This window comes from Carex rostrata, chromosome 16 (assembly GCF_964058835.1).
Source record: "Carex rostrata chromosome 16, lpCarRost1.2, whole genome shotgun sequence".
NCBI lineage: Eukaryota > Viridiplantae > Streptophyta > Magnoliopsida > Poales > Cyperaceae > Carex > Carex rostrata.
Genome location: NC_135933.1, coordinates 5273202 through 5300345, shown reverse-complemented (window position 1 = coordinate 5300345; position 27144 = coordinate 5273202). Strand labels below are relative to the sequence as shown.

The 27144-nt window shown below is 36.1% G+C and overlaps 2 protein-coding genes across 3 annotated transcripts; both read right to left on the bottom strand.

Moving 5' to 3' along the window:
- Positions 1 to 389: 389 nt before the first annotated feature.
- On the bottom strand, positions 390 to 5872 carry LOC144567333 (Zinc finger C-x8-C-x5-C-x3-H type family protein). 2 transcript variants are annotated; one of them, XM_078317438.1, is made up of 4 exons: positions 5580 to 5871; positions 2962 to 3177; positions 2709 to 2833; positions 390 to 1919 (listed from the first exon to the last, which is right to left on the bottom strand). In XM_078317438.1, the coding sequence occupies exons 1-4, from the start codon at positions 5646 to 5648 to the stop codon at positions 653 to 655; spliced, it is 1677 nt and encodes a 558-aa protein (XP_078173564.1). In that variant the 5' UTR covers positions 5649 to 5871; the 3' UTR covers positions 390 to 652. The 2 variants fall into 2 exon arrangements, with proteins under 2 accessions (XP_078173564.1, XP_078173565.1); XM_078317439.1 differs by lacking the exon at positions 2709 to 2833 and having other exon boundaries at positions 5580 to 5872.
- Positions 5873 to 22045: 16173 nt separating this feature from the next.
- On the bottom strand, positions 22046 to 26108 carry LOC144567268 (TLD-domain containing nucleolar protein). Its single transcript, XM_078317365.1, has 7 exons — positions 25865 to 26108; positions 25121 to 25750; positions 24541 to 24713; positions 23741 to 23985; positions 23118 to 23317; positions 22473 to 22598; positions 22046 to 22290 (listed from the first exon to the last, which is right to left on the bottom strand). Exons 1-7 carry the CDS (start codon positions 26021 to 26023, stop codon positions 22192 to 22194), a joined length of 1632 nt encoding a protein of 543 aa, XP_078173491.1. The 5' UTR covers positions 26024 to 26108; the 3' UTR covers positions 22046 to 22191.
- Between the last annotated feature and the right edge of the window lie 1036 nt (positions 26109 to 27144).

Sequence of the window (27144 nt, the reverse complement as noted above, 5' to 3'; positions counted from 1 at the left end):
GTTTTGGTCAATTCTGTTACTATGAGATGAGCATATATAAAATTGTTCTCACCGGGATATTTTTGCTCCGGATTTCTTCATTATTTTCAAATTTCAACACCTGACATGTGAATTCTACTAAGACAAGTCCGAAATGAAGTTGTCTCGGATAATAATCAGCAAGCTCAAATTATGTATAATCCTTCCAACTTGGGCCTAATAAATAAATTCATTTCGTCAACTAAATATTCTGGAATCCCAATAGTCTTCTTTTGAGAGCTTGACAGGGGCTGTCAAGGTCTGGAATCCCAATAGTCACCATGGTTATTTACATGTAACAAGCGAAAAGAAACTCAAACGGATGGAAATTTTCTATAACAAATAACATTTTCAAAAACATGCGAAAAGTTTTTCAAAATTTCTTTTGCTTTGATTACCACAGCCTCCAATTCACAAAGAGGCCCAATACACTATTTTTTATTTTCATTGGAATAATCTTTCATAGAAATCAACCAAAGAATCCACTAACAGGATCTTGGATGATAAACATCATCCACTGAACCTAACATACAGAGCAAAACAAAAAATAGAGGGAGAGAAAAACAGAGGACACCAATATGCTCCTCCCCCTCTACCCCACAAAAAAATAAAAAAAATGCATATCAGAGATGCATTAAGTTCTACCCACAATACCATTACTATCTAGCTTAACTCTTTTCTTCGCTCTCTCATCCCTGGAATTCATTGAATTTTCATGTAAATACGAGCAATTATCCCCATGCCGGCACCCCCTCGCTGTATTATAAAAGGCACAAGTTTTTTTCATCTTAGACTTTGTCCCCTCACGTGTACCCGAAAACCCATGTTGCTGACCCTTGAACTGCACTGCACCTGCACCTGCACCTATTGCCGTTACATCAGGATTTGTACTTCCTAAATTTTCACCACCATGCTGCTTTATAAGACTCTTTGTACTTCCTAAATTTTCACCCCCATGCTGCTGTATAAGACTATTTGTACTTCCTAAATTATCACCCCCATGCTGCTTAATAAGACTCAAGTAATAGCTTGCATCCTTTGCTGGAGTAACACTTGCCGATGATCTGATTGTGGTTGTGATAATTTGTGGCGGCGGAGGCGGTGGTGGTGTAGCAACTGAACCAACCATAGTAGTTCTGACACCACTAAATTGAGGTATCATATGAGGCCGAGGTGGAGGTGGTGGGAGTGAGGCTGATACTGTGTTAGTTACCATTGGTTGGGGTGGTCTAGGATTGGCATTTGTGTTTCTCATGCTGTTAAACAAAGGAACGTTGTGATGCATAGGCTGAGGTGGCAGCGGAGGCAGTGGACCTGAAGCAGTGGTAGGGACCACTGGTCGGGTTGCCCTAGGGTTAGGGTCATTTGCACTATTAAACAATTGAGCTGAATGTTGTGGCGACGGCAGTGGTGGTGGCACTGGGAGTGGAGCTGACAGGGGCATACTAGCAGTGGCGGGTTGTGGTGGTTTAGGATTTGGTTTTTGGTTCTCAGTAGTAAGCAACATCTCAATCAGAGAGGGATCACTTAAGATTTTTATAAGCAGGTTTTGATCGATCAGATTCCCTTGCTCTGCACTTGTTAGTGCAGTTATTGCAGCTGCAGTGGCAGCTGCAACATCAGCATGCGAACCAAGTCTTGATAACATCTTTGACATGTCAGCAAGAGTGGGGCCCGAACTAACACTGCTTGGTGGGACTTGTGCAGGAGGTGGTGCGGTGGTTGGGTGCGGGTGCAAAACTGAGTTTGATTGATTCGATATGCTTAGGCTAGGCTCTGATTGGACTGATTGAGAGTCGAACAGGTCTGATGGGTCATCGTCTTCAATTGCGGTAAGAGGAACCAGATGGATCAAAGAGTCGTCACGGTGGGATTCTTGTGCTTCAGCTGAGATGCTAGGACTATACAAAAGAAAAAAACAAAGTTAAGAATATGCAAGATAATGATTTTCTAAAGCTTATGAAAAAATATATCAGCAACCTTTATTCACAATTCACCCTCCACCCCCACCCCTTCCCAAGTGTTGTAAAGGACATTTCCATTTGGTTTAAATTTTTGTGTGTCGTCTAAAGTAGAAGAATGGTGATCATAATAATCCCTCATAAACATGTTTCACAGGTATATTAAAATATATTTCACAGTTTTTATTGCATTTGCCCAAAAAATACCAACATTTCTCAATTTGCAATTAAGCACCCCCACATTTTGAGGTTATTTGCAAGCAAGACCCACCCAGCATAACCAATTATTAAGCCAAGCAACCAGTTTACTGCATTAACCTACAATTTTCATATTGACAATTTCAAGTGAGGCAGTAAGAAATTATCCCAAATTCTATTTTTCTCTAGCCTAATTTTATTTCAAATTGTGCTTAATGCAAAAGAAAGCAAAAAAAGCAGAGTTGGGAAAAACTTGTCAGTGTCTGTTGAAATATACGTACACGAATAAAACTGTTCTAAATGTGAAGTACCAGTTGCAAAAGTCCCAAAAACTCCAGGTGTATGTTTAAAATAGGAGAAATGTTTGGTATCATTGGAAATATGTTAAGATGCTGGCATATGTCCAAAATCCTTGCTCTTATATATGGAAAGCATACAACTCAGGTAATAACCAGCTTGTATCTGCATGATACTGATTTATTACATATACTGAACAAGGGATTATTTGAATAAAAGAAGGTCTATATTTACTTTGGAGGAATAGTAGATTGACGTGGATAAATTGCTTCAAGCACCCCAAAAGTTCTTTGATTTTGTTTAGCTACCTCTTTGCTTTCTTCCCCAGAAACTACATACCACTCTGGATTCAACACTATCTGTAGTTAACATGTCAAAAGTATTTAGAAGAAATGATTATACTTGTAAATCAAGATTTGAATTTCGCAACACATAAATTGGTTTGCCATACAAAGGGACTGCTGCAGTAAAAGGAAAATTTCAATACCTTGGGAGGGCATTTCCAGCGAATAAGAGGGATCTTGGAAATATCTGTCTTGGGGCGGTTTTGATTGTGTACCGACTCAAAGCCAGGTGGCAATGGGGAGTCGTCAGAGGTGGACCCAGAACTGGTGTGCATTGTCCATGAATCTTTTGCTTGAAGATGATCCTGTGCACTGAGTCCAGACTTACATGGCGCATCTTCTGACAGAAAGAGCCGAACCTGAGTATACAAACAACATATGAGCACAATTGGGCATCTTAATAAAATTTTAAAATAATTCATCCTCTATTTTTGTTTCTTGTCATTTTTTAACTGGTTATGAGTGTACAAAATAGATTTATCTTCACAAGTTCATTAGTCTTCAATATTTTAATATTCGGAGATTTTCTCTTCCCCCTTTTAAACAGTAAAGCAAGATTCAGAAATAGTACTGTGCTTGTATTAATCTGTACACGGAAGTACCCCATAGAACAAACAGATAAAATTAAGCAACACAAAAACATATCTTGTGCTTTGCAAGCAAAATTACAGATTTTATATGGCATCATATATATTAGACACAATAAAAAGAATATTAAGGGCTAAAATAGTTTGTTTTACAAAATTAATTTGAAGTATCACCAGGAAGGAACTCTTATTGATTTTTTATTTACACTGCACATCCCTGAATGGTGGATCCAGCAGCTGACAGTAGAGCTGTGTACCAGTAGAATTATGCATAGCCAAAAAATTTGTACAATTGTCAAATTAAGGTGGCTATTTTGTTCCCTGGTTTTTCACACTTTCAGAAAGGAGGTGTATTTCAGGATTACTTGTTCTATGATCTTTATGCTACAATGAATAAATTACAGCATGAAATTCCCATTAAATTATGTTCAGAAATGGAAATAACTGCCTGACATTGTTTTCTGTTTTTTCTTTTCTAAATTTAGCACGTGCCACCAGAACTGGTAAAGAAATCTGCTGATTTTTATTTTATTACTCAATTCTTTTTATTTTAGTGCTTTTAAATTTCATGGACACTTTTGGTGCAAGCTAAGTAGAAACTTGTGCAATCCAGGAGCAAGACCAGTTTATAAAAATTGCCAGAGAAACCATGCCCTATCTGATTTTCCATCTGTTTTAAAGATTTCAAAAATAATGCGGTTGTTCCAAAGGGGAATTAGACTGATTTTATTCTCCATTCCGGTACTTTTAGATCAGGCTTTTCTATTGTACTTCTATCACTAATTCCCTTTGGAATTACTTTTTTGTGTGAAGGGCAACAATGGAGTGATAATTCCATAGAATTTTACAAATTCTCACTCTACACTTCATCATTTCTGATGCTTAAGAAAATAACACTGCAATGTTAATTATGGAAAGTTCATTAAACAATCATATTTAGCATATGGTTTAGAGGTTTATTTAGAAAAGTGAGTTTGCAGGATTATAAAGTCACTGCAATTTTCCTTCTTGCTTCTTAGATAAGTATAGAACGTCCCTCACTGTTGTTTCAAAGTAACCATCTTTTATTCTTAGATAAGTTGGGAAATTCCAATTTACAAGACTTCAAATAAATCTGTGTTCTTGGTACCTAAAAGCTTAGTCCATACTAGATCTCAGATCAGCCATTTCTTGATGTACAGTATTGGCACCCACTTTATCTTGACAAACAGGTTTAAATTTGGAGATTTTATAATTACAAGCACAATAGAGCAGCAGTATTATTTTAAGCTAAATATAAAATAAAACAGAACTTCAAAATTAAAATATCAGCTCAAATTGACATGAACTTTTTTTTTTTTATTGATTTGCTGTTTTTACCACATAATTTCAGAAATAGTTTTGGTCTGCATGGATTTTCTTAAAACACTTTTACTGTAATAGGTTATTTCAAGCAATTATTTCTATATCGAAGAAGTTTCAAAAAATAAAACATTTAAGCTTTATTAGTCGGATGCTAATTTCTGTCCTTCACCATGAAGAAAATTTTCACCAATTCACAAAAAAAAAAACAAGGAAAAGAAAACAAAAGCACAATATTTGATCCCAATTATGCTGAAAGCTTATTAGGTTCTACTCGAAGGCATCCGCCTTGATTCCATACAGACAAAAATGGTTGCTTTCGTGTGCATATTACAACTGATATTACATGAGGATTTCATTGGGATTTTGGCACACCAATTGTGCAGAAATTAGATATCGTTTAATTAAAAAAATTGAGTACTTTCAAAAATAGCACAAATAACAATGATTAAGAAGATTGCAATTGAACATATTCTTGCTAGAATTGTCTTAATCAGTTGAAATTTTGCAAGAAGTTGTTTGAACAATAATAAATAAGTTTTTGGAATGCACCACTAATTTTTTCTCAAGTTATATAGTTAAGAGAAATTTTATATACATCACGGATCTCTCTCAAGTTTGTTTAAAGAGTGACATGTAGACCGCAGCCTAAATTTTAAATTTTTTTTTATTATTACTCAAATCTCGCAGAAAGTTAACAAATTTTAGGGAATATTGGATAAAGCTCGATTCAACAATTGTCGATTTATCGAACAGGAGCACTTATTTTATTATGGAAGGAAAATAAACAAAGATGCTTATTTGGATTGATCCATGTGTGAATTGGATTATACCTGACAAAGATTGACACCAGGGGCCCACGAAACCCTCTTCAATCGCCGTGTTCTTCCAATTTCTACCATAGAATCGACGGATTGAAATGTCACGATAATTTTAGAGATCCAAACCTAAGGATCTTAACAATTCCTACTTTTTTCAAACCCTAATCGCGCCGATTAGCGTTCAATTTTTCCTTTTCTCCGGGGGGGTGGAGGGGGAGGAGAGAGAGAGGAGAGGCAACTAGGCTTGCGAGAAGAGAAAACCCTATCGGTTACACGAGGCACTGCTCTGGAATTGTCTGACGAATGACGACTCTATTTCTATTATTTATTCTTTTATTTTGGGTTTCGGCGGTTTTCATCGCAATAGAGGATCAGCATTCTTCTGGCGGTGATAGTGCCCTATTTGTGTTACATTTCCATGATATACGGGCCCCGAAGAATATCTAATAATGTCTTGTCAGACTGTGTGGCTATGTACTTGTATTTTAAGAAATACAGGAGATCCCACCCATCTATTCTAAGTTTCTAGCTTTAAAATCTTTTATGGTAGTTCTTCTCTGCTTTTTTTTCTGTAATATCATATGTAGCGAATGAATGACCGGCCTTCTATCCGTTGCATAAAATTCCACACAGCTCGAGTTTCGGGGATTAGGTCATATACACTTTGCTTGTTCATCAGGCATTCAGGCTTTGAGATCTGAGATCTCCGTTGTTTAATTTAGCTACCAGTCTATGACGTGTGATCGCGGCATTAATGCTGATTTTTGTTATGATTATTTAAAAGGAAGCAGCTAACAGTCTCCAACTCCAGTTCCTCAAAAATTTCTGGATATTTTTAATTAATTCTGTAAACATCAATACTAAATCATGTAAACTAATTCAACAAATCTTGTCAACATAAAAATGCGTGAAAGCTGTTAAAAACGCATGACAGCTGTTAAAAACGCGTGAAAGCTATTAAAAACACGTGACAGCTGTTGAAAACGTGTGACAGCTGTTGGGGACCATCTTCTGTGAACATACACATAGTATCCTGTGAACATACACATATTATCCTATAAACATACACATATAATCCTATAAACATACACATATTATCCTGTAAACATACATATTGTACTTGAAATTATGGTAGTTGAAAGCGCGTCAGAACTAAGCTAAAAATAGAAGGCTTATACACGGAGATTTTCGGGGGACTGTAGCCCGTGGGACATTACATTTTCTCTATTTAAAAATAAATAAATAAAATGTATTAAACATACTGTATATATTTAAGGGAAATTTTTTTATACCACTCCAAAATTTAGAAATTATCAAATTGCCACTCCAAAACTTCAAATTATCAAATTACCACTCTAAAATCATTCAAATTATGAAATTGTCCCAATTATACATCTAATATACATATTTTATTAAATTTATTCTGAAAAATATTGTATTAAAAACGTATTTTAATATTTCCCAAATTACCCTTCCTTTCAACATAGAAAATTAGAAATGGAGAACTTCCATTCGTTCCCTTCACCTCTTTCACCCTTCCTCCGCCTCTCTTTCACCCTAAACCCGACAAAAGGAAAGCTAAACCCGATTCCGCCCCCCTCCTCCGCTAGGCCGACGTCACCTCTCCTCCACCTAACCTCTTGCCTCTCCGCCACTTGTTACATTCCGAAATTAAAAAAAAAAAAAAAAAACTTGATTAAAATTGATAAATCGATCAATTGACTTAAATAAAAAGTTTAATTAACTTAACGATCGTTCAGAAATTTTCTGACCGACTAAAACAGAACTAAAATTTCGTAATATAAATAATGTATGAAATTATGTATAACAAAATTTAGAGATTTAGAAATAAAATAAAATATAGCACTAGGAATAAAATTATAATTATTCGGTAAATTAGAAACTTAGAAAATCCGTTACAATTCCTTTGAATTTTTAGAAAAGAAGAAATTGATTTAATTGGATTCGTGTGAATAAATAAGTAATTGAATTCCAAATAAAAGTATAATTATACGAAATTATTCGTACAAATAAATTATATAAATTATAATTCTCGTTCATTTAGAATTTTTAGAGAACTAATGGAATATATATAATTATATAAAAAGAGATCGAATTATTCGAATCTTAAATTGAGAGATAAATATATGAATTATATGTACAAATATAGTTACAAAAATATTATGAAACTTCGACTCGAATTTATAAAAGAAACGGACCATAAATCAATTAAATGAGACTATACTTGAATTTCAGAATTTTGTGAACCCTTAGATTTATTTCAACACGGATCTTAAATGTTGTAAATTAAATGTTGGAATTTTATTAACCACCCATCCCACCCAGCACGAATCTTAAAGCAGTCATTTAATACCCCACCCTCTCCCTTCTCTCTTTCTCTCCTCTCCCTCTACGTGACAGAAAACCCCCCCACCCGTCCCCTTCCCCTGTCTACGCCAAACCAGAGGGGCTCCGCCCCCTCTTCCCTCCTCCGTCGCCGGTGAGCCGCGCCGCGCCCCATCTCTCTCCTTTTCTTCTCGGTCCGACCCACCAGACCCGCCAGAAACCCGCCCCCTCTCCCTCTTTTCCCGCCTCCCCTGCCCCTCCGCACCATTCCCTCCTCCTCTCTCGCTGACCCCCGCCACCACCACGAAAACCTCCCTCTCTTCTACCTCCGACCCGTGGACCCTCTCTCTCGACTTAATTCTCTCCTTTCACCTTTTGCCACTGATTTTGCGAGATTTCGAAGAAACCCTAGAAATATGGAATGGTGGTGGTGCTTGCAATTTCGGTCCTGCTGATGCCTTCCTGTGGTTGCCTTGGTGTTGGCTGGTGCCCGAGTGAGACGGTCGTGAGGCGTGGCGAAACCCTCGGAACCGATCACTTTCTTTCGACATTTTCTCTTTCGGTTAATTTCTAAAATTCTTGATTTGTATCTTGATGAATCGATTAATATCGTAACACTTGAATTGACTAATTATCGAGTTCGGATTGTTGATTTTTCCGACTCGGTCAGATTTAATTGATATCGTAGCATAATTGTAGGAAGTGATTTAAATGAATTAATGGGACAATGATCTTCCTATAACTGATTAGGTGATGTTGGGAAATTTATTTGGAATGCTTGATCTGTTTTGGTTGTTTTAATCAAAGAAACTTGTTGCACACCCTCTAATACCAAGCACTGCAACAATAATTCTAAATTATCTATCTCACTGGTATAGCCGGTACCACTACTGGTACGGTTTGTGTTGTTAGGAACCAAAGTATAAATTTTATAAGATAAGGGACTGACTTGCTAAATTTTGAGATCCTTGACAAATTTTCCTTGTCAGAGGGACTAAATTACAAAATAGTTATGCCTTTTTGGCCGACAAAAATAAATAAATGAAGAGATTTTGGGATAACTAAATTAATTAATTTAACATGATCTTTTGGTTGGATAGATAAAGAATAGAGTGGATACATAATTTTAGTTGAGTTTTCTCGGCTTAGTTCCAAGAAAAAAAAATATAACATTTATGTAAATAAGAAGGGGTGGTACAACTTGCCCCTGGTTCGAAATATATAATAGAACCGTGTATATTCAATATGTAGACTTGATTAAACTCTTAAATTATTGATTAGTTGAATATGGCATAAATGAAATGAAATTGTGTAATTTAAGACCAAATTGGTATATGTGATAAATTAGGCCGTGGCCGTTACTGTTGGCTTGTGGATGAATTGATTAAATGAATTGGGGGCCTTTGTTTATGTATGCATTGGACTAAATTAAATAAGTAAGCCATTGTATTAAAATGTATGACATGCATGAGAATTTTATACATGGGCCTTGAAAGTGAAAATAGTTATAATGAACCTGAAATGAATTGTAAATTTTAAATAGGAGGCTTAAACCTTTACTAAATTATGGGTCTTTAATTAAATTGAATTGGAATAAAATAATTGATACGTCCAATGGACCAAAGTGTAATAAGGTGAAAGTTTATATAAGGGCCGACCATATATATATAATTTTGGAATTGGACTTGAATTGAAATGATTATAAATGAGCCGAAAGGTATAAAAGAATTGACGAATTGAAAGACGGCTTTTGGAATTTAAGTTTTGAGAATGTGACCGAACTAAACCAAGTAATCGTATAATATAGGTGTAGGCTCAGTCGAGCAAGATATCGCGAGGTAATTCGAGACGCCCGATCCGTAAATAAGCGGTACGCTCGTCATAATAAGGTGCGGGATTCTTGGACTTGTTTGATACTTTATTTTCAGGAATTAAACTGTTATTGTTTGTCATGTTGAATCTCATTGATTGCATCATTGAATTGTGTAAAGCATTTGCATAGCCCAATCAAATTAAACTCGAATTGATATGACTTGAGTGATTTGCATGCTGGTATGGTTGTAGGTTGTGTCGATCTATCATGATCTGATTTGATTGAAAGTCACCACGATTTGATTGATATGTATGTGAATGGATTTACGAAGTTAAGCACTTGGATCCAATGAATTTGCCAAGTCGGGCTGTATGCTGACTTGGATTCCCAGGATCCTAATGGCCTTAGGTGAACGACCCTCGATGTTCCCAGTACCGGTTGGGACGAGGGAGGGTGATTGAAAATCGTGGGTGACATGTGTAATGTCTGTGGCTCGGTGGCATTCTCCTACGTGTTAATGCATTTGAAAGGTCAATTGAATATTACAACTGTTGGAATGATTCCAGAGAGGATTTTCTTTATATGATTCAAACCAGACCTTAATAAACTGTTAAGCCAAGCGATTGCAGATGGGTGTCAGATAAAGGGTCCAGCGGTTGGCCATCTGTAGGTGCCAGTAACCCTACAGATGTGGGTTTGATAAAAGGTTCAGCTCGAAAGAACATCTGTAATTGCTACAAGCCCTAATGAATTGAGTTAAGCCAAAATATCTGTTGTGTTTGAAATTCATCTTGGAAATTCTGTTAAATGTGATTCATCTGATAAACTGTTGTCAAGTATTGGCATTCTGTTATTTATGATTATATATATCTGTTTGCATTGTTATTGTTTGGGTTTCATTGTTGAATATAGAGTTTGATTGCAAGTCCAATAATCTAAACTGTGGCAAATTTCGCACTGAGAATTTATTCTCACCCCCTCTCCCGATTATTTTCAGGTTTATTACACGGACGCAGCAAATGAGGATATTGGCAATGCATATAAAAGATCCACTGCCTTGCGTGTATATGTGACGCTTGATTTATACACGCGGCAGGCTGTCAGACCCGGTGGATTTGGGGTGTGACACCACTAGTTTATGAATGAACTCGAATTTAAAATGGTTTGATTTACAATATTCAGGTAAGCACCCATGGATCCATATGTGTCAATTGTTATCGTTTTTGAGACTTGCTGTTTAGAAAAAGATAATTAATTTGACCTGAATTATATAATAAAGATTTTGTAATGTTGTTCTGAAACTATCCAATGGTCGGACTTTGATGTAGTTAGAGAGTAATTAGATTTCAATCAACGTCTCATGAGGTAATTTTATTTGGAGAAATGTGCATCCTTGACCTAGTTGATCTTGAATTAAGGTGCAGTTTAGTTAGAGTGGACTGTTTCAGAATTTTGTTGAAGGAAAGCAACTGGAAAATTTGCTTCAAATCCACTTTAGATACAAAAGAAATGAATTTTAAATCATTTTGTGGTTCTGTCAAAGAAGTCAAAACTTGAATTAAACTTGTAAATTATGTAGGTCAGGATGTCCTTCTTTGATAAGAACAACAAGTATTTCTATTGTCCTTTTTAAAGTTTCAAAGCTTATTTGTTTTGAATAGCTGGAGTTGGTTTCATGAATAAATTAATTTAAGTTATCCTAACTTTGCTTCTTCAAAATTATACGTTACAAATTAAATTTAAAGTTCCCTGTAGAAAGAAAATTGGATATTGGGTTTGAGGTAAAGTACTAAAGAATCAAGTTAGCCAGAGATGCATGTTTTCCTGGAAACTCATCAGCTTTTCTTCTGACATTCATATAGCTGCAGTATAAATTAATTCATATATACATGACTCAAAAGCAATACTTAGTTACTTGATGGCTTGTGAAACAGTTGCTAGGTACCCCTTGAAGTATCCTACTCTCTTGGTTAGTTAGTTAGAATGGTGCATGCTTTAGGGAGGGCATTGGAGGTGTGAATAAGATGGACAAGTCATGGATTCCCAGTGGGTAAGATTTTTATTTCAATTTGAATGGATGTTGCATTAGTATGTAATCTAACATTATTTCTACAATTGTGTATAGGTGTGACCCAGAAACTGCATTTAGGATAGAGGCTAAGATTGAAGGATTCCTCAAGAAGCAAATTGACGGTCGAAAGGATTATGTCAAGGGAAAGACATTAAAATGGGTGGTGGATTCAGATAGATTCTCTTTGTGTGATTTGAGGAGTGACTTTATTTGACGATCTATGTTGGGGGAGTTGTCAAACACCAAAGATATGGATGTCTGACAAAAATGATGGTAGAGAAGTGGAAGTAGTGTCTGAGTCACAAATATCAGAGATGTTTAGGATGTTCCAAAATGAAAGAAAAATCTCACTTCTTGTAGTAGTTTGTGATTTGGATAGAAGCTCGAAATATAGTGGTGTGAATTCCACTTATCCATACACTCCATCCCAACCATCACCAACCATAGCACTTGGTAGTCAAAGTCATATAGGGAGCTCCATGGATGTAATATTCAGGTCATCCTGATCAATCTGATAACCTTGACGAATATGTGGGATTCAATGAGGAGAGCCTATATAGTTCCGATGTTGAGGGTGATCTTGCTCATGAGGGTGCTAACCATGCTCTTGAGGGGGTACACGTTGATCCAGAGGAGGATAATGTGCACGAGGAGCCAGCGGTAGATGATATTGTGCAGTTCGAACCTATCATTGCGTTTGACCCTGAAAATCTTAGAATAGAGGTTAATGCGTTATTTCCTGATGTCGATACCTTCAGAAAGGCATTAAGGCATTTTGCCATTAAAAATGAGTTTGAAATCCATATACTGAAGTCGAACAAGAAAAAGGTTCATAGGAAGGTGCAAACATCCTGATTGTCCTTGGAGAATTTGTGCTTCTATACTCCAAGATAACAAAACCTTCATGGTATGCATGCAAAATTTAGGTATATTTATGTGTAATTCAAATTTGTAATATACTGTGTAATGATAAATTTGATTTTTTATAACTGTAGGTGAAGTTATTACCAGCTGAACATACATGTCCATCCACTACCATGGTTGACGGGAAGATGGCTTCTAAGTCTTGGGTTTCTGATAGGGTAGGCGATTGGTTACGAAAGCATCCCTCAGCTCGAGCAAAGGAAGTAAAGAATAAGTTAGATGATGAGTTCATGTCAAGGTGACTTAGAGAAAAGCTTGGTCGGGAAGGCAAGTTGATGTTGATCAAATCCACGGGAAGTGGGAGGAGAGCTTCCAATTGCTGTACAATTTTAAGGCGGAGTTGGAGAAGAGATCTCCCGGTAGCATTGTTGAGATACATTGCAAAAGTGATGACAATAAGATGTTCTTTAGCAATATTTTTGTGGCTCTAAAACCTTGCATAGACGGGTTTGTACAAGGTTGTAGACCACATTTAGGGGTTGATTCGACTCATTTGACGGGCAAGTGGAAGGGATGACTAACAGCTGCTGCCGGTATTGATGGACATAATTGGTTGTTCTCAGTTGCATATGCAGTTTTTGATACAGAAACTACGGAGAATTAGATGTGGTTTATGAGTCAGTTGAGGAATACAATAGGAACTCCACTGGGGTTGGCTATCTCTTTGGATACATGCAAGGGATTAGCAGCTGCTATTGCAAGCGTATTTCCCGATTCAGAGCATAGGGAATGCATGAGGCAGCTGATGGAGAACTTCAAAAAAAAGGTACCGTGGTGATGTCTTTACTACTCATATGTGGCCTGCAGCGAAGGCGTACATCATAGAAAAGTGCCAGCACCATTTGAGTGAGATTAAGAAATTATCACCTGAGGCTATTACATATCTCGAGAAGAATCACAAGCAACTATGGTGTAGAAGTAAGTTCTTGGAGCTATCAAAGTGTGAGTATGTCAATAATAATATATCAAGGAGCTTCAAAAGTTGGATAAAAGACTTGAAGGATTTGCATATCGTTGATCTCGTTGATCAGATTAGGGAACGATTAATGGTGACATTTGACAAGAGGAGGATTGTTGGTGCCAAGCTTCAAGGTGTGATTCTCCCAAATGTGATCAAGCAATTGAATACAAAAAGCAAGAATGTCGGGAAGGTGAGCATTAGTAGAGGTGGTGATAAGTGTGCAGAAGTGAGTGAAATGGACTCGGATGGCAATGCTTGGAGGCATGCGGTGGAGTTGGATAGAAAAGAGTTCACTTGTAGAGAGTGGCAGATCAGTGGAGCACCACACATTCATGCTATTGCATTTATTGCTCACTTCGAGGAGCCCGTCTTGAGGATTATGTACACGACTATTATTCACTTCACAGATTCAGAGTTGCATATGCCAGTGTGATCAGACCCATGACCGACAAATCATAATGGATCAAGCATGATCCGGGGTTCACGGTTTATCCACCCAAGGTGAAGAGACCACCCGGGAGGCCTAGAAAAGAAAGGATCCCTGGTTTTCTTGAGAAAAGGTCCAAAAAACAACAAAAATGTAAGAGATGCAAGCCGTGCTTTATATCTTACAATTTAATATTTCACATTTCTTATTTCTTTTTTCGCATAAATACTCGTTTATATCATACTGGTTCTACACATTCAGGTATTGGGACTACAGGCCCAAAAACATTTCGTTTTTCAAAGGAGTTTAACTCTGCCACAATTGCACCTTTATATTTTTGGAAAATTATTTATTTGACGACATTCTTTAATAGACTTCTAGTCATGATCCTCAATATTTATTATATTTAGCGCTATATTATATACAAAAATATTATTGATAACAATTTCATCTCGGTTCCATCTTATTTCATTCATGATATAATTTATCGAGATCTCTTTATTTTCATGAATTTCAGATACCCGAGTTTCTGCTGGAACTCCAATATTATTTATAAATTTGATTCTCTTCTGGACCTTTATCTGAAATTATCATATCCTCGATTTGACCATTTTCATTATTTGCTCCTTTTTTCGAGGATTTTTATATTTTTAATCTTTGGAACTGATTGTTTTTTCACGCTTCATCCGTGTTTTAATTAGTCTGTCCAACAGGGACACCGACTTTAATTGGAGCATTAGCAGCTGGTACATGTGATTTGATTACTTTCTTTGAGTCTGTGAATGTGTCTGGCAATTGATTCACTAATCTTTGCAAATGAATTATATTTTGAACATTTAGTTCACATTCTTTAGTATGAGGATCAAAATTGGACAATGATAATTCATTCCAACTAATATCTTTTTCCAGTTGATTATTTTCTCCCCCTAAGTTGAGAATATTGATTCATGACAATCGGCAAAACTAGCTGTGAATAAATCTCCCATCAATGATTCTAGATACCTATTATATATGGAGATTCAAATTCAATATAAATTCTCAACTTTCTTTGATGTCCCATTTTAGTGCGTTGTGGTGGAGCAATTAGAATATATACCACACATTAAAAAATTCTTATATGAGAAATGTTAGGTATGTGATCAAAAATCAAATATAAAGGGAAAGTTTTATAATAACTTGTTGGCATGGTGCGAATTAGTGTTGTTGCATTAAAAATATCATATCTTCTTTTGATATAGGAACATCTACAGGATATTCAACATTAATTTCGACATTGTCTAGACGTATTTTCTTAATCAAATCAATTAAGCAAGTAATCTTGCAAACACCAGGTTGCGATTTGACAATAAACATACATGTGATCATCTTATTGATGCATCAATTATAACCATAACATATTCAAATGGTTCACATGTTGGATATAATGTTTGATACCTTGCATATTTAGCCTATATTTGACTTGATTTCGTACCAAATTCACGTTCTAAATTGTCAAAATCATGTGCATTTCATTGATATATCCTTAGAATTTGGTACTGCTGAGAGTTTGTTTGTTTTCTGCAGGATTGGAGCAAAATAAACGAAGAAACGGCGTTTTTGGACTCTCTGGTACGGCCCTTACCAGGCTTGGTACGGCCCTTACCAGGTTTGGTATGGCCCTTACCAGACTTAGTCGATCCAGCCTCCCTCCCATCTTGTACGGCCTAGCCGTACCACTTTGGTACGGGCCGTACATAGATGCCGCCTGGCAGAATTCAAATCTTGGCAGAGGCTATTTAAAGCGAGGGATCTCTCCATTTTTGGGATCCACATTTCATTCCAGATTGAGAGCTCAGAGAAAGAGAGAAAGAGAGCAAAGGAGCAAGGAGAGAAGAAGAAGGAAGAGGAAGAGGCGAAAATCGACGGATCAACCCCTTCTCCACTCCCGATCTTCGATCTAGTTCTATCATGCCTCTCTTTATCTCTTTATTTGTATTTCTGGACAGATCTATGACTTGTGAGTAGTTGATCATTGTTTCTAGGGTTTGTAGATGGATTTTCTTGATTTGTGTTGCTTTTCTTGATTTGGATCTTGTATGAACTCTTTTGATTGTATTGATTGTGTATTTGCTTGTCTTGATTGCTTTGTCTTGCTGTGATTGCATGTGGTTTGCCTATAGTGGTAGATCAACCCTAACAAGGTCATGTGACCATTGCCTTCTCTCAACCAAACCAATCCCTTTAGGTAGACTTGTTCGAATTGAAGCCGAAAGGTTGAATTCTCCCCTAATTGACAGATTAGAGGATACCTTAGATCTCCAATCAATCAACTAGAGGATCTGGACCAAAACACGAGAGTTGAGGTTTAGAAACCCTAGAAGGTGAAGAATTGACTCTAAAACCTAGATCTTGAACCAACAAACGAGAGTTGAGATTTAGGAACCTTAGGTATGGTCAATTGAACCTTTCTCAAGAGTTTAATACAAGGTACCAGCAAGAAATGCATCAACTCGAACTTGTAAGCTCTGTTCTGGTAAATCAGTACGGGTCTTACAAGAGTGGTGCGGCCTACCCGTACCAAGCCCCACTCGGCTTGGTCGGACCAGGTTGGTGCGGCCTAGCCGTACCAACTTGGTAAGACCCGTACCACTAGAGGCAAATCAGAGATGAAGTCTGAAACCCTTGAAACATCTTTTATCCTAAATCAAAACACAGTTTATACCTTTCCTTGCACAGTTACTATTCTATTGCATTGTTTGATTGCTTGAGTTGATTCTTTAGGAATATTAAGTACCAAAACTCCCTCTTTCTCACTTCTAGTCTTTAGTCGAGATAAGTAGATTCTAGATAAAGAAACCGTCCCTGTGGATCGACACCCGATTATACTCCTCGATAGGGTTGTGCACTTGCAACCCTAATCGGAAGGTGTAACCGCGGTTTTAAAAGGTACGCTCCCAAGCGTACCGAAACTTGCGTTGCGCTTTCACGCGAACAATGTTCCACAAATATCATATTGTATACGTTCTAGAAATAAAATCAACACATAAAAAAATCATCAGATGAAAGAATATTCTGGTTCTTTGATTAATGTTCACATTAATTCTCTATTATTTTTCGCATCATTATTGATCCGGAATGGCCCAACCGGTCATGCCAAATTATAAACATATTCTTGTATGTAAACTTCTGGTTTACAATAACATGTTCTTTAATTGTATTAATATATGTGTAGTACAAGTCGGAGGAAAAACATATGCATTGTTTTCCATATATTCAATATTTTTTTTTCAATAGTTGTCTCAACATGATATCCATTTCGGCGGATATTCTTAAAACTTAACAAATTCTTTTGAGACTTACAAGAATATAATACATCATAAATTTGTGTTCCTCTATATCACAACAATGTAGCTCTTCCGGAGCCTTCAATCAATTATCTCATTTATAACAATTGCAAATAACAAAAATAAACATCACTACAACAAAAATAATAATAATAATTGCAAATAAGAAATAAATATTGTAAACATTACTTAATTGAGCGAAATATATAATTATGTTTCTTTGTTGAAACAAAAAGTAATAATAATAGCAAAGAATATAATAAATAAATAAATATGTTTTCTATTCTCTCGTATATTGTCTTTTTGCAAATCTCACAAATATTTTGTCATACTTCAACTATTTTTGATTTGTTATTATTATAATAGTTTGACAATAATTTTCAAATCAAATCAAGACAATATGAAATACACACATTGTTCCATTTAAGTAGCGCATCTATAAAATAAATTCAAAACTATTGAAAATTTGAATTTGTTCCATGAATGCCATAGCCAGCTCCAAATTTCGTTATTTTTCATTGGAATATGTGTCAGTACATGGAATTTCAAAATTAAAATTAGTTGCAAATATTGCCAAGATTATGAAGTTAAATAATTATTTACATAATTTAAAAAATATATTGGATATTTATAATTACAAACTTGTCTCTTAACAAAACTAATCTTGCCGAATAAATTAGCTTCTAAATATGCATTATCAACTAATTTGCTCGTGTTAATAGTAATAATTGCAAATAAGAAAGAAATACATTACAAAAATATTTTTTATTAATTAATTTATTTTTGAATACTATCATTACTAATCAAGTGATTAGTTTTTATTTTCTTTGTTAAAGTAATCAACAACATTCAAATGAGTAACATCAATTTGAATAAGATTGAGGTCACCTTCACAAATAAAATTTGTCTCGATTTTTTTTCTTTATTATTATTGATGCTTGATATAGGTCAACAAAATATTTGCACGTACGACAGGTACATGGCCAATAACATTTATCACCATAATAATAGCATGAATTATTTTACTCGCTATTATGTCACTTTTCTCATTCTTTTTGTTCATTAATTTTTTTTTTCACTTCTAGTGGTAATTCTTTTTGTTTATTATTTTTCCACTTCTAGTGGAATGGTGCGTCTTTTCTTCATTACCATGTCCATATCTAAGAGTGTGTCCATCATATTATTTTCCACTTCTAGTGGAATTATTATTTTGTTCAACCATAAGAAGACAAGAAATATACTCAAAACATTTCTAGAAATCTTCTTCAGGAAGATTAAATTATTAAAAAAAATATATGAACATCACATTAATTTTTGCACATTATTTAAATTTTCTTCATTATCTTTCCACTTCGAGTGGAAATATGTATTTTTGTAATAATCACCATGATAATAAACTCATTCTTGTCCACAATTTTTTTTTTCAAATTTATTATTTTATATTGCTATATTTACTTCAGGAAATGGAGCAGAACCAATTGAATTATTTTGTCCAACTCGTTATAATCTCTTCAACCATAAAGAGATAATAAATCAACTTAGAATATCTTTTAACTTTGATATCACATTATTAGACCTATTATTTCGACTTGTTTCCATACAAAAATCTATGTTTTGAACCAACAAATAGTGCCTTTTACATTGAATATCCATAGAATGTGGTACTGCTATGTTTTGGTTCTTACTTTGCAGGAATCAGGCGAAATCGGGCAAAATCAGGCAAATGGCAGACTTCAGGAAGATCTGATGCGAGTCGCATCACCCAAGATCCGGGTCGTATCAAAGCCCAAAGCGACCTGCGATGCGACCCTCACTCCTCACTTGAAGACCAGATGATGCGAGTCGCATCCACCTGATGCGAGTCACATCACGGGTTGCCGCCCAATTCAAATTGAACCTGACAAGCCCCAAGTCAGACCCGTTGCCTATAAAAGGAGATCCTATGCCAGAATTTCGAGAGCTTTTTCCCCTTTTACATTCCAGATCACTTAGAGAGCAGAGATCAAGAGAGAAGAAAAAGATTGGAGCTTGCTTGAAGAAGAAGAAGAGAAGAGAAGATTGCAAGATCCTCTCCAATCCACCTTGGATCTTCGAGCTTCATCATGATCTGCCTATTCTCTCTCTCTTTTATGCTTTCTTTTACTATGTTTGAGTAGATCTTTAGTTCCTAGGGTTAGGATGTAGTCTCTAAACTTTGTCTTTGAGTTGCATGTTGTTTTGATCTAAGTTTGAACTTGTGTGATTCTTTGTTTGAGTATTCATTGATTGCTTAATTTTGATTGTTTGATTGATTCTTGATTGTCTACTGTTAGATGTCTATAGCATCTCTTCTAGTAATTTGGCATTGATGTTTCTTGCAATTGTGATTTAGTATTTGAAGTAGATTTATGATCAATAGTAGCCGAGAGGTGAACTTTCCATTATCGAAAGGTTGTGGATACTTCTAGCAAACCAGACAATCAATTTAGGTTAGATACCAGTAGGTGAGAGCTACAGGTTGAAGCCTCGCACAAGAAATCAACTTAGATACGAACACATGTCAGCTCAGCTCGAGGGCCAAGCGACCCGCATCAGAGATGATGCGAGTCGCAACATACGGGTCACATCAGAGATGATGCGAGTCGCATGATAGGTCCAGAGAAGGCAAAGTTTGGGATGAAACCTGAGACCCTGGGAACGCCTTTTATCATTGTTCAAAACCAAAACCTTTAATTCCTTTCATTTACTGTTAATTGAATTATCGCTCGAAATTAGGAAATATAAACAAACCAAACCCAACTTTTCACACTTCTAGTACCTAACTCAGATTAGTAAGAATTTAGAGTCGAATTATTCCGTCCCTGAGGATCGATACCTTATTATACTATACGGATAGGGTTGTGCACTTGCAATCTTAGACGAGAGTAGATTCAAGGTTTAAACTGGTACAGCTAGCTGTACCTGAAACTTTGTAGCATACTTTTGTAAGCGAACAAACTTCTTCAAGAATATTAAATTATTGAAAAAAAAATATGAACATCATGTTAAATTTGCGCATCATATAATTTTTCTTTATATCTTCTTCAGGAAGATCTTCTTAATATCTTTTGAAATCTTCTTCAAGAAGATTCAATTATTGAAGCAAAAAAAATATGAACCACTATACAATATTTGTACATCATATAAATCTTCTTTAAGAAGAATTTTCTTTTAAATCTTCTTCAGGAAGATTAAATTAAAAAAATGCACTTCATTTAAAATTATATGAATCATACTAAACATCTCAAAATAAATATAAATAAATTGATAACTATTTTTATTTAGCAATTACTAGAAAGTATTATTTATATAAATAAAATTGAAATAAAAGTTATTAAAATTACCTCGAATCTTCAACTAGTAGAGCTCTCGTGCTGAGAACGTGTTATAAAATAAAGATAAACAAGCATAAGAAAAATAAACAAAATAAAGAGAAAAAAGATGGCAATCTCTTTATTCATATATTTCTCATGTATGTACAATTCAAGATTACAAAGTCTCTATTTATAGGCTAAATAAATGGAGAAATGAATTTCAATTGTAGTGGGCATCAATATGCATGGAGTAGTGGGAAAATAAATTGAGAATTAATATGGGAGTTACAAAATGAATAACATCCACGCATTTAATATATATTCATAACATTTTCAACTTAGATTAATTTTATTTTGATTAAGTTATTTAACTATGCGAATTGTTCTGAAAATTTTGCAACATCGAGAATACCAAACAAGCTAGCTTTTCATGAACGACAAATTAAATAGTGCCCTTAGGTACAGATTTCTGCATATGCTACCGACCCTTCGATTCCAGAAAGTCAAGGACTACCTTTGCAGCTTTGCTATATTTCTTTATCGTTTCCTTAAAGCTTTCAAATCAGGATCTTCTAAGAACGATCACGACTGAGGAGACCTCCTTTGTACAGCTCCATCGTCGTCCTTCCAGACCCTACCAGTTCCTCGCCACTTGTCCATAATAGCCATCTTTGCTAGTGCTAATTGATATTATCAGCTAGGATAAAGCAGGGCCACTCGTTGAAAAATTAGCAATGGAAATTGTTGCTGAGATTTAGATATTGGAATTCTCCGATTATGATACTCGCCAGTATTATACTTCTTTTTCTGAGTAACTTTAATTTGGTAGATATGTCAAATATTTGAATGTGTTGTGTACATCAGCATGGGCATGTTAGAATTTTGATCTGGCGTCCATATAACGCTTATTGTTTCGCGCCGTATGATACTACATTTTTTAACGTCTCCTCGGTGCTGACTTTGATTTTCAATTTCAAACGATAGTGATTCACTGATTTGTTATTTTTATTTTTCTATTAAAAAAGTTTCGGCCCAAAATACATAAATGAGAAGTTCTGTTTAGCTGCGCAAACTTCCCAACAATTAAACATAGACAATAATATTTACAAAATGATGTACATAAATTACAAATAATTCAATATAGATTGCAACAATATCATTTGTTGGGATTATCATTTTTCAGGTATTGTCATGATCATCAAGTATGTGGTCTAGACTATCCCAATCAGAAGTTCTCCTTTTCTCTTTTATCCGGTGTTTCTTTGTGACCTCGTATTCTGTGCAATGTCTGAAAAATTCATGTACTCAATGAAATTCAACTAAACATCCTTAATAAATATACAAACTGAGATCGAAAGATCAATAGGACAGAAAATGCTTAAATAGATAATTCTCCTAGGAGATTAGTATATAGAAGGCTAATAAAATCAACGTTCCTCTCGCCTGACTCGGTTTGGATTAGAAACCATGTCCATCATCATCTTCTCCGGTGAATCCTCCCAATTCCCAAATGTTTTCAAATCAACCTACATAGAATTTGAAACAACAATGACATAAATATGCATAAAGTAAAAATTGGTAGATCTCCAAATTACCCAACCAGTGTTATGATCCTCCCAATTACCCATTGATCCTCTGCTTAAGTTAAACATCATGCTAGGTATTATTAGTTATAGCTGTAAGATCAGCAATGTTGCAAAATGCAAACCTTTCTACGTTGTTCAGAAAAAATAGTCTCTCTCTTCTTGTACACGTCCTGCTGCCGTTTTGCACTCTCTCCACCCAAACCCCAAACCTCCACTTCTAGTATCTCCGCTTTAGTCGGTAAGAAGCCCTGGATTGCACAAGATGAAACAACTATTCATTGGAGACTCTTGCAAATCATAGCTAATATCCAATAGCATTTGCAAATATAACATTGGAAGTTTCTCGTCCCAATTAAAGTCATCAATTTTTAAGTCTAGAAACAATATACAATGTTAATACATGTCAAGCAAAAGATGATTAGTCCAAATTCTGACTTACATTAACTCAACTAAATCTATCATAGCTAGTTCAATCAAGCATGGAATATCTAATTTTTGTTCCTACTTGATATTAGTTCGAAATGTTTTTTTTTTTCTATTCGACTTTCTTGTTTCCATTTTTTTGGTAGAGGAGAGAATATTTAACAAAATATTCCCCAATAATTGGTTTTATTGCAGAATCTCCATTACAAAAGCTTGTCAGGCTTATTTGGAATAATTCGGTGTTATCACAATTAACAATAATCCCTTCAATTTAGTCTTTTCAATTTAAAGCAGACATGTACCAAGTCGAAAGATAAAAAAAATAAAACCAAGATAAATGATACCTGATTGGGAAAGAGAGGGCCATGTTGGTACGTCTTGTCAACAGCATGGTGGCGAATCACAACCCGGGTGAAATCCTCCTCTAATAATATTCTTTCATTGCCAAGGCTCCCACCAAAGGCAACGCAAATAGGTTTAGGGTTTGCTTGGTAGACCCTAACAGCAGGCTGCACGTGGCAATACACAAAGTTTTTCTCCTTCCCTGCAATACCAACATCCATAGGCTGTGTCTGGAAGAGGGATAACTCAGAGATAATGTTATCCCTACCTCCAACATGGATAACTTTATCCCTGAGTTATCACCAATCTTGCTACCAAACACAGTCATGGGGGATTCTTTTAATATCTTCATTATTAGGTGTAAAGGACCTGACTCGTACATGCTATTGACGCCAAACAGTTATTGGTTTGTTAAGATTTCAATAAACCAGATATGACTTTGGAGAAGAAAGTGAAAACTATAAACTCGAGCAAGTAACCTTGCACCCAATCTAGCTGCATGTTGGTAACAATACCTAAATTTTCTAAATTAAGCTTGCTGCCTTTAACAATGTTCCAGAAATATATCACAGCTAGAAGCATGAGGCTGCATACATTTAAAATATATTAAAAAATAACTATTCACCTGAAGGAGGAAAGGCCCGAAAAATCGGGTCTATAGCAAAAAGGTATGCTGAGCTTCCAAAATATACATCTCTGCTTTCCAATCCTTGTTCGCTTAATATACCAATAATCCATTTATTTGAAGTCGTTCTATTATCAGCTTCACTGGAGTTGGCTACCATGGCTGAAATAAAAAGCAAAATAGGACCATTGTACCCTTCAACATTCGACCAGAACCGGCTCAATCCCCTTCCATGTACCGATGCCCTGAAAAATGACAGCATTTCCTCTCGTCAAATTGAACTTTTTTTTTCTTCAATCAAGCGACAGTAATGTTCCCTTTGTATCAAACATTTGTTTTGGAAATAATAATATGGTCCAAAGATGCTTGTTTGGTCCCCAACCTTCCTATCTCATATTATCTTGTCTGCTGCCATTAAATTTTTCATTCCAAAAGATAAGCTAGATCAATTGTACTACGAAATATGTCAATATGGTGACCCGTGTTATGATACATTCACAACTTAATCACATCAATTCTAGTTCAAGTGTTCCCATCTCTGATTATTTTTATTAACTACTATAAGCTTGGCAAGCTCATCATGAAATATTTGTAATTTTGTTGATTAAAGTGTAACTTACTAGAAGTTCAAGTCTGAACTTGCAGACCCATACATGCTATTATATACATAATAATAAGTAGATAAAATCTACAAATAAATCATCTACATATCTCCATAGGTAAGAAAATTCACCGCCTCGGAAATAAGAGGATAAATTTTGATAGAGACAAGAGCAGAAAAGTTCAAAATTGCAACAAACCTATATAGAAGGTCATCATCATCCATTCCACCAAAGGATGCATTCAAAAGTTGATCACTCAAGGCACCTCGAAGAGAAAGAGAAACAGCCCATGCCCTACCTCGTGTTAATAAATAAGTATCATGACTTCCTGCAGCAGTGTCACTGGCTGATACTGATTCCCCAAGGCTTTCCTGCATCAGGATAGCAAGTACAAAAATATATATATATATCAAGTGGGGATTTTAGAACTCAATGCTTTCCTGCATGGGTCAGACGTAACCCATTAGAATTTTTTAAGTATGTTTTACATGTAATTTCCTGGCTTGGCAGGTATTTAAATGTGCATAGTAGGGCACAATTTCACCTTAACATCTAGTGAATCAAAAGAAATGAATACTGGTAAATGGTGCTTTAGACAACACACTGCTTTATAAGGATGACCATGGTACATAACTAATATCACCATGCAATCCACACTATTAGTAATTGCAGAGTTCTAGTATCATGACACATATAATAATATAATAGGCATCAACAATAATTTGCTGAGAAAAATACCAATTACTAACATATAAACCACTCCACATATTTCACAAACCTCTGAAGCAGCACACAACTGGATCTTCTGTTGCACATACTGTGCAAGACTGTGTGAAATTCCAACCACTGCAGACGTTACCCAGCCCTGAAGTTTTTGCACTGGTATTTCCATATCATCAGCCGAAAAATCAACCTTCCAAATATCACCATCATCTCCAACAAGACCACTACTAACCAGAGCAGAATTAAACAAATGGGTCACGTCTGGCAATACCAAAATGCCCTTCTCAACCTTTACTTGCCTCGAAACCCCTGCACCGTGCATCAGTACCCAACACATCCACAGGAACATGACCAATTGGGTCGGTACGAATGACCCGGTAACCTTCCCTGTACCCTCTTCACCCAAATCAAAGTCCAATTTTTTGCCTACACCAGCCTCATGGCACATTGCCGAAAATAGTTGGTAGAGTCTGGTAAGGGATTCGGATGTTGGTGTTTTTACACAGCACTTATTGAAACCTCGCAAGAAATCTACCCATGTTATTCCTGCTTCTGCAGTAGCGGTTTTGAAGAAAATAGAAGTAATGGAGGAGCCAAGATGAGATAGTAGTTCGGGAAACTTCTCTGGTACTAGAAGCAATTCAGATTCTGATTTGAAGTTTGATGTGTTAATAGAAAACGTTTCCTGATGAAAAAAATAGTTAAATCAGAACAATAAGAGACAAATGAATTAATTTGAGTTCCAAATTAGAGTGATCTTAACTCAACTGAATTCTGGTATTCTACAAGGAATTAGTACCTGGAGGGAAGAGAGAGGGATGGTGCCGTCGGGAGAGGACAGCTTGGTGAAGGAGGCACGGAGGTAATGGAGAGATCCAGTGGAGACAGCAAGAGACTCCTCCTCTTGCTGCTCCAGTGACTGTGCGGAGCTCCGGTCGCTCGAACTGGATGCTCCCATCTCTCTCTCTCTCTCTCTCTCTCGCGCGCGCGCTCCTGGCTCTTGCGATCTCCAAGGGACGAGGAACGAGAAAGAACTGTTCGTGTTGTGGCGAATATTAGGAGAGAGGTCGGTATTCACGAGTCCATATCCTCTGAGGTAATATAATATTTCAGTTTAAATTTGGACTGTCCGATCAGAATCCGGGCCAATCGTAACCCAAGATGAAATGAACGGGCCTCTTTCATATTCGTGCGGATTCTAATTGGACGATCCGGAACTAAACATAAATATTCTGTTACCTTAGGTGATATGAATTGCGGTTTTCGCGGTCTGAGAACTCGTGTCGTGTCGATTCGTGGGGGGGCCATGATATCATTTTATTACGATATTGCACCCCAAAAGCAATTATTAAAGTTAGAAAAATAATTATTAAATATATATTTTTGAGTAAAAATACTGTCCCCTCCTTTTCAGTCCCCTATCTGTCCTCCCCGATTAATGGTTTATGGTAGTTAATTAATGCAATCATTAGTAGTTCCCCGCTAACTATAATTGAAAATTCCTCGCTGAACTCGCTGAACTTCAAATTTTCCTTCTCCACGGCTTCCTTCTCCGAGTCTCTTTCTCGGCGTAGTGCACCGTCGAGATCCGGGGAGGAGAGTGTGGTGCACCGTCGAGATCTAGCAAGGATAGCGTGGTGCACCTTCGAGATTCGACGAGGAGAGCGTGATGCACCATTGAGATTCGACGAGATCAGGCGAGGAGAGTGCGGTGAACCATCGAGATCCGGGCGGGAGAGCGTGGTGCACCATTGGAGGGGTCCATGCTAGCCCAGCGAAGGTTGTCAAAGTGGAACATATGAATACTTCATTTGTTAGATATGCATACTTCATTTGTTAGATATGCATACTTCATGTTAGATATGAATACTTCTTGGAAGAGGTGGGGTGAGAGAGATGAATCTGACAATGAATTTTGAATTGTATAAATTATTTCGAACATGTATGAATACTTCGTAATCGTCAGTATGAATACTTCTTGGAAGAGGTAGGGTGAGAGAGATGAATCTGACTTTCAATTTTGAATTGTATAAATTATTTTGAACATGTATGAATACTTCGTAATCGTCAGTATGAATA